General features: G+C 45.2%; 1 protein-coding gene across 1 annotated transcript in view; it reads right to left on the minus strand.

Annotated features, from left to right (window-relative positions):
- Positions 1 to 5,487, minus strand: part of RAB37 (RAB37, member RAS oncogene family) — a 50,382-nt gene extending 44,895 nt beyond the window's left edge. Inside the window, exon 1 of the mRNA XM_036495979.2 lies at positions 5,279 to 5,487. Within this exon, the coding sequence (XP_036351872.1) occupies positions 5,279 to 5,350 (72 nt within the window). The 5' untranslated portion in view covers positions 5,351 to 5,487. The remainder of the gene's footprint in view (positions 1 to 5,278) is intronic.
- Between the last annotated feature and the right edge of the window lie 3,375 nt (positions 5,488 to 8,862).

The raw sequence follows: 8,862 nt of genomic DNA on the forward strand, positions 1-8,862 counted from the left end.
CCCAGGGCAGCTGCCTGCTCTGGCAAATGGACAGGACCAGCCAATTAGCCAAAGGAGTCCCAGACGGCTCCAGGCACCACTGAAGTAATGCACACTTCATCTATTTATCCATGAGCCTTCTGAGCGAGTAAGAGAGGAAAACAAGCAAATGGACAAATGACTCAGGGAGAAGCTGGCTTTGCTAGATGCTCTGGCTTGTTCCTGAGCTCACTGTGGAAGCCTTGCAAGCAGTGGAGATGCTGCTCTAACGTAAACCACAGAATCCTTCCACATGTGGGGCGTGCTTCCTGTGGATATCGCTCCTTGGACACAGACTTGCATTCCACTGACCTTGGTAAATTGAAAACAAAGTCCCAGAAGGACCAAGAATATTGGAGGATAGAACAGAGAATGCTGCCTTTTGCTGGCTGGGTTGTCTTTCCCTGGAAGCATTTATTTTAGCAGAGAGGGACCATGCTGCTGTGTACAGATGAGCAGACTGTCAGCCCAGTGAGAGAGGCAGCCTGGCAGGTGCGTGTGACTGCCTGTCCTAGTTGTTAATGTTGGAGGCCATCAATGCAGGAGGTCAGATGCAACCATTTCTCCAAGTGTCCCACCTCGGCACCTTCCCACATCTCTCTTGGGGGCACTTTTAAGATAACATGGTATTCTAGTTGTGTGTGTGTGTGTGTGTGTGTGTGTGTGTGTGTGTGTGTGTGTTTTATTGGCCAAACTTGTCAAAGGAATCACTTTTTTTGTGATGTATGTGCTCTTTAAAATAGCCAATATAGTTCTTTACACTTTGGAAAAGAACAACACATGATTGTCACGTGTGCAGACAGTTGGGGGATGGAGAGGTCCCAAGATGAGAAGGAAGGGAGGGACAAGTCTAGGGGAGCAGGGAGAAGGGTAAAGACCACCTGCTCACACTTGTCAGTTATTTATTGATGCAGAGCAGAGCCAAAGGGACTGAAGATGCTCTGTAGGACAATGATCTTCTGTCTTTACCTTCCTTCTGGTTCACCAATGGCCAAGCTCTGAGTTATTGCAGAGGAGGCTCTCACTGTTGGCTTAGTAACTGTTTGCCCCCTTGGAAGAAGGTTGGCATGTGGAGATTCATCAGAGCTATTGGATGGTGAGTTAGGAAGTGAGTACTTGAACCCAAGGCCCTCAGCTCTGACTCATGAGCATCTGCAGCAGAAAGCTCACCCCTCCCGGAGCTTAAAGCCAGGCTGTGGCACAGCCAGGAGTCAATCCACAGGCTGCTCCTGATACCTTGACTTTCAACATGGCCTGTGATGGCTGCTGATGTTGTACCACTGTCAGGAGATGGGAATTGGAGTTCTCTAGGGAAGATAGAACAGCAAGGTCGTTCACACGTTTTAAAAGATTTAGTTGCATCAAATACTCTGATTCATATGAACAACCACTCTAAAATCTCCAAGCATGAAACAAACTCAGTGTTAAGCAGTTCCTAGTGTCAAGCCCACGCTCCAAGTGACCTGTAAGAGTTATTTGGGCTCATCCAGGTCAGGCTGCAACTCTTGTGAGCAGATCAAGTGCAAGTGCTACTGAAATGATGTTGCATACGCCCTACAGAGTTTCAGTGAGGGGTTTCATTGTGTTTTATTCCTGTCTGTTAATGTTTTGGATAATAGTTTGGGCATCCTTCAAAGGATGCATTGAGGGGCTTGGTCTCCAAGGTCTTACACTAATGATGAATATATTAATGCTAATGACCAATGGATTAAAGGTGTATTTGTTGTGGTATCCATGAGATGAGCAAAGTGAGAAGTCTTTAGGTCATTACAGGCTGGTCTTAGGAAAGTTCTCACAAGAGGGTTGGTTATATAAGCTTAGTATAGCCTCTCTCTCTCTCCTTTCTGGCTCTTCATGTGTTCTTCTCTCAATATGTGTTTTGTCATCATTCCCCTTATCAGACACCAGGCCAATGGGACCACCTGATCTGTGAACTGCAGTAAAGCTTCTCCCCTTCTTAGAAAGGCCTTTTCAGGTATTTTAGTTGTAACAACTGAAGTCTGACCAGCACATCCTCCACAGAAAGGAGATATACAACTAAGAAAGTCAGGAGTCATACTCTTTGGGTGGGTTGTGCAGGCTGTGTCTCTGAGGTTCCTGTGTGTAAAAGCTGTTGCTCTCTGTGCAAAGCTTTCTCATGTGACACCTGCTGAAATTGCTTTAGAGCCCAAGATGTGTGCCTCATAGCAACCACCATTTATTGAATGCTTCCTAAGTTCCAGAGATTATCTACATGTTTTGTATTGTATTATCTGGCATCCTCATTTAAAAAGCAGAAGGTCATGTAGCAGGTGTTAACCTGTTGGTTAAGATGCCTATATCCCCCATCAGAAGCTCCTGACTCCAGTTTCCTGCTTGTGTAGACCCTGGAGGACAGCCATGATGGATCAAGTAACTAGGTTCCTAATACTTCCATGGAAGACTTGGATTGGGTTTCTGGCTTCTGCCTGCATCCCTAGCCTAGACCTGGCTTTTAGAGGGAACTTTGAGAGTGAACCAGTAGGTGGGAGCTCTGTCTCTTTCCCCCTCAAATGAACAATGAAACCTTAATAAGCCAAGATTTATTGTTCCCATTTTATAGCTCAGAAAGCAAAGTTTGCAGATGTTGCCACCAAAAGATTGAATTGTTCTTAGTCTGTGGTTTCATCCCCCTGACAACATCTCCCTGGCAGGCTTTTTGGGCTATCCCACATAGCATCTGGCTGCACTGCGAAAACATTAGATGATACTTCTTCCTCTCTGTGGTTATCTCTGTGGAGGAGGACAGGGAGAGTATGGGGCAAGGGAATGCGGGAGTTTCTGTAAGTTGGCCAGGTTCTCCTTCCTCTTGGTAGTGGTTGCACCTGTGTATTATCTTTGTGGTAACCCATCAAGGTGTACATACAAGAGGTGGGCTTCTTTGGGTCATGCTATATTTGATCAGCATTCATTTTAAAATTTCTAGCAGCAGTGGGCATTTGATGCAGTGGGAAAGTCACAGTTGGGGATGCCTGCATCCCACATTAGAGAGCCTTGGCTCCTCTGTTTCTGATCCAGCTTCCTGGTAACATCAACCCTTGGAAAAAGAACATGATAACTCAGGTATTTGGGTCCCTTCCAAACACTTGGGTGACCTGGAGTAAGATCTGGACTCCTGGTTTCAGCTTGACTCAGGCCCAGCTTTTGCAGGCATTTGGTAGTGAGGAAGATGGTCTCTCTGTGTCTCTCAAATAAAATAAAAATAAATAAGTTTTTAAAAACTTCTGAGCAACCAAAGTTGGAGGGTATGTCTGCCTCTCTTTCATGACCAGTGTGTTTTATTTAATCAATAGAATCTTGAGTTTTGTAGTAAACTTAAAAGTAATAAAGTTATAAAAATAGATTGATCATTTAAAGCATATATATTTTAAACTGAATCACAATAAAAAATCATGCACATTATAAAATAGTGTTAGGAGGAGGCTCTCAGTCCTATAGAAAAATGTAAAGTCTCCCTTCAAACACATGCGTCTCTCGGTTGGGTCTCATGAGAGGTCAAGTCTCACTCTGAATCTCAAGGTGCTCACAACCAGCTTAAGAGAGAAAGCATTTACCAGCAACAAAAAGACACCATTTTAGAATCTGTCAGAACTTGTTGAAACAGGTTCTCTATCTCTCCCTTTCAATTTAGTAGTGATCAATAAACCAAGAGGAAGTGAGTTCTCATGAGCCACCCCCCACATTTCATGTGTGGGTTATTGATTTTAAAAAGACCACATTCAATCAGTCATTTGAAAACTGAACAACACAACCCTTTTTAAATTTTTAATTTTAAAACTTTTTGTTTTGTTTCTCTTTATTTTTCGGTCTCTTTTTCTGATTACAGCACAGCTTTCAAAATAAATAACTATGTCTTTATGAGATGTTTTAAACTTACAGTGACCTGTAAGTCTGATCACCAGGATGATTCTGTAATTATTTTCCTTTGCTTGTATATATTTTTTTCTAGGGTAAAAGTTACAACCAGAAAGAATGCAGAACTTATTCTGGCTCACTCTAAGTGGTGGTTAATATTAGGTAATTTTTCCTTTTCAGTACCCTTGGAGTTCAGGGACCTGGGAGGAGAAGTTGCCTGGCTATTTGAATCTACAGACTACCCACTTTCTTCCATAGCCAGTTTTCCTTCAGTCATGTCTGGAATAGCCAGTGTGACACAGAGCTGTGTTTTAAAAAAAATTATAATGAAAATGTACCTCCTAGGCATCTTGCTAAAATGAAGATTCAGACCTAGCAGGTCTGGTTTCTAACCATCTCCCTGGAAATCCCAATGTTACAGCTCCACGGACCACATTTTGGTGAGACGTTTAGCAAGGATCTAGAGGAAGGTCACCAGAGTTGGAGTCATGATGTCTGGCTGTAGCAGCAGCTTTTCCCCTTGCAACCTTGTTCTCTTGGGCAAGTCCCTTTGTCAGCCTGGAACCCAGCTTCCTCAAAATGAGCTGTGTGATTGAGAAAGAAGGTGGAACAAGCTTGCAATCATAAACTTTTCAGGGTGATATTTTTTGTTTAAAAATTCCAAGTACAGGACCTTGTGCAGCCTTGCATAGAAACTGGGATTTGACAAAGTAGGCTGCACCAGGACTTAGGCAGGCGGGCATAGATAATTGGAGGAAAGGATAGGGAACAATCATGACTTCTGATGGTAATTGTAAGGCTGGGATTCTTATGAAGAGGTAGATGGTTAATTAAAGGTGCTGTCCTGAGAGAGACGGCTGATTTTTCTCAACAACCACTTCAGGAGGAGAACTTCATTTCAGAAAATTGAGTTGCATAAGAAACTTGAACAAGGACGGAAGCTTTGAAATCAGTAAACATTATCAAGAGACTGAGAGTGAGCTGCAGCCCAGGGGCAGCTCTCTGGAGCCAGCCACAGGGGACTCTGGTCAGAAAACAACAGTGCGCCTCTGCAGTAGATCATTTCTATGTCCAGCATCGGCCAAATCGAACAGTGTTACCAGATCTAGCCCGGCCGAGAACTTGTAAAGCGTGGAAGGGAGGATGAACACAGCTCCCTGAGGGGGTGGGGAGAACCAAGGTCCTGGGGTACCCAGCAGGAGGGATTGAACTGAATGAGCACCTCTCCTTCTGCGGAGGCCCCTCCCCCAGAGCTCACACGCCAGTTTCTAGCAGCGAACAGGAAGGGTCCTCTAAGCTCCCAAAAATGCAGGTTAGTTTCTCTTTAAGTCCCAAAGCAAAATCAGCGAATAGAACTAGCCGCGGGACTGGGGAATGAGATTTTTACCTTATGCAGGACTTGCTCGTTAAAGTCGGGGCCAGCTCCTCCCTGGTAGGAATCGGGTCTCTGCAGGTCCATGCCCGGCTTGGAGCTCACTGCTCCTGGCGGTCCCAGCGCTCTGCGTCAGCACCCGCAGCCGTTCGGCCCGGGCTCTGCTCGGTGTGGCTGGCTGGGGTCTGGCCCGGCCACATACGTGTTCCACACTGGACAGCTCCGTGGCGGTGCGGCGATTCAGCACCACGGACAGCGACACTCCTGTTGGTATACCTGGGATCAGAATTGCTCTGCTGTGCGCCCCAAAGGCTGTCTCGTGACTCCAGGAAGCGGGGAGGGACCCAGGGTTTGAGTCCAGTGAATGGTCGGTGCGTTTCTCATTCAGCCAGCCGAGCTGCCGAGCTGCCGGGCGTTGCGTGATCGTGAGCCAGCCGTCTTGACTTAAGTGAAGGAGCATCCCCTTCGCAACCCAGCGCTCTCTCCATCCACCAGCGAGGGCAGAGGCCAAGTCCTGGGGCGCTGCCACAGATCCTTTTGGTCCCTGCGTGCTTCCCTCTTGTGTGAGCTTCACAGGTGTAGAGACTTAGGGAGGGTCCCTCAAGTCCCTGAAATGTGCAAATTTCTGCTTGCCTCTATTTTTTTTTTTTTTTTTTTTGGAGTGAGAAGAGTTCTTGTAGAGATTTAATTCCTTCTCCAAAATGCACATGAGCCCAAGAAATGAAGAGTAAAAGGCTTGGGCGAAGGGGAGTGGTGGTTTTGGTTCAGACCACAGGCTCCAGAATTCAAATCTCAGCTCTGATAATTGTTAGTTATCTTCTTGGGCCAGATTCCTTGATCTCGCTTATGTCCACAAAATGGAGATTTAAAAAGAGTCTCGACTTCATGGTGTTGTTCCAAAAAGCTAATGGTTTAATTCTTGTGAAGAACCTAGAAGAATCCTGGAAAGTTTTAAGATGCCAATAAATAGAAACTGCTGAGTATTCTGCATAAGGGAAGACCTGATGCTGGGCCCTTCTGTTGGTCAAGTTGTCCTACATGGAAGAGATGATGAGACTGAGACCACCTTGGGCACTGGGGCTGTGTCTGGGACCTCAGGGCTTACCCCTCTGTGGTGGTGCTGGTTTTCAGCAGGTGGCTGTTACTGCCAGCCCCTGCAGTCAATATTAACAGAGGGAAGGAATTGGGCTTCAGGTTACTTTTGGGTTTCACCTGTCCTCCAGGACTGTCTGCCTGCAGTTGAGTGTGCAGCAGGTGGAGCAAGCTATGCATGCTTCACTGGAGTTTCATGAACAAATGTATGTGAAAGGTCAAGTTTCACTTACCATGCGTCATTCCTGGAGTATCTGTCCGGTAGGTACGCTGTGGAGATTGGTTAAGCAAACAAAGCCAGGGAGCCCCTGCATTTGTGTAAGAGGTTCTTGTGAGGCCTGTGGTTGGGTTTCTTGAGGTGAATGGATGAACTTCAGGAGAACAGTGAGACATTGAAAACACCAAAAAAGGTCTGCCTATGCTTGCTTCCCATCCCCAACTCCCCCCTCCTGCCCCCGCCAGGCCGGGGGAGAACAGATCTATGTGTCTCATTATGCTCTTAACATTTTCTCTCTTTGGTATACATTTTCCCCCTTGACTTCCAATCGATCTCATGTCTGATACATATTGGTTTCTTTTTTAAAGATGATCTTTCCATCCACAGATGACTGTAACTGCTGGGGCTGGGCAGCCTGAAGTCACAATCCAGGAGCTTCTTCTGGGTCTTCCCCATGGGTGGTAGGAGCCCAGGCACTTTCCATCTTTTCTTGCTTTTCCCAGGCCATAGCAACGAACTGAATCAGAAGTGGAGCAGCAGCATACAGACCAGCACCTAGATAGGTTGCCAGCATTGCATGTGGCAGTTTTACTTGCTATGCCACGTTAGCCCATGTCCTAGATTTTTTTTGCATGTAGATTTTCTTGTCTTGAAATCGTGACTTTCTAATTGCCTTTTAAAAAGATTTATTTATTTTTATTGGAAAGGCAGATTTACAGAGAGAAGGAGAGACATAAAGAAAGATCTTCCAGTTAGCAATTGCATTTCCAATTGCTGTGATACTCTCTCTGCTTGCTCCATGAACCAGTCTCTGGGACTTTTGCTAGCTGCCATCCTGCTGTGCTCCCTGGTTCTATTGTTGGATGTAATTTTTGTGGCTCACTGTTCCTCTTCTTGGTTTACTTCTTCCCGAATTTGGTTTGCTTTTTTTGGTTTACTTTTCATTTAACTGTTTGAGGAAGTTACTTGAGAATAAACTCAAGTAACTTAAGAAAGGGACCACCAAAGCACTTTTGAATTTTTTGCATACCTGACATTTTTTTAAAAATCAAGGATTTGTTTATTTTTCTTGAAAAGTTAGATTTATAGAGAAAAGGAGAGACAGAACAAAAGATCTTCCAGTTGCTGGTTCACTCCCCAAATGGCCACAACCATCAGAGTTGAGCTGATCTGAAGTCAGGAGCCAGGTGCCTCTTCTGGGCCTCCCATGTAGGTACAGAGTCCCAGGGACTGGGGCCATCCTTCACTGCTTTTCTAGGGCATAAGAAGAAAGTTGGGTTGGAAGTGGAGCAGCCTGGACATGAACCAGAGCCATATGGGATGTCAGCAGTTGCAGGTAGAGGATTAGCTTGTTGAGCCACTGCTTTAGCCCCAAGGCTACTGTGACTGAAACTACCAGGAACATGCAAATGAACACCTCTTTGAGGCCCTACTTTCAATTCTTTAGAGTATAAACTTTGAACTGAAACTGCTGAATCATGATTTTTCTATTTTTAAATTTCTTGAGCTATCTTGCTCAATTTCGTTTTACCTCTGTCCTACAGAGACAGTGTCTTTTCCAATGTCTTCAAATGTTTAAAAACTTCTCCTGTTCCTAAAATTATCTCTATTTTGCCCAGGGTCAGTTTTATTAGTCATGTTGGTTTTTCTCCTTCATGCAGCTGAGTTTTTCCCTGCCAAGTGCCTAGGGATACTTGGTTGCTTATTTGTGTTTATGCATTAGGAAGGCTGAGCTTTTTGTATGTGGCCATGGTTTGCAGCAGAATAAACTTCTGGGCTAGCGATCAGGGAGCTTGCTGATAATGTCTGAAAACCCTAAAACTAGGATGATTCAGACTTGATTCTGGAGGCACTTCATGCTTACATGGTTGCCTTAGGTGTACTGGATCAGATTTGCATTTTATAGATTACTTATTTATTTGAAGGGTGAAGTGAAAGAGAGAGAGAGAGAGAGAGAGAAAAAATATTTTGCATCAACTGAGTCACTCCCCAAATGGTTGTACAATCAGGGATGGACCAGCCTGAAGCCAGGAGCCATATACTTCATCCTGGTCTCCCATGTGGGTCACAGGTCTCTTTGTACTTGGACCGGCTCCTGCTGCATTCCCAGGTGCATTAGCGGGAAGCTGGATCAGAAGTAGAATAGCTGGGACTCAAACCCCAGTATTCTGATAGAACATGCTGGTGTCAGAAGCTGTGGCTTAGCCCAATACACCACACCACCAACCTCCGGGCCAGACTTTTAACAAATCAGTGTTTAGGGGGCTGGTGCCATGACATAGGAGGCCAA

Source organism: Ochotona princeps, chromosome 17 (assembly GCF_030435755.1).
Source record: "Ochotona princeps isolate mOchPri1 chromosome 17, mOchPri1.hap1, whole genome shotgun sequence".
NCBI classification, from domain to species: domain Eukaryota; kingdom Metazoa; phylum Chordata; class Mammalia; order Lagomorpha; family Ochotonidae; genus Ochotona; species Ochotona princeps.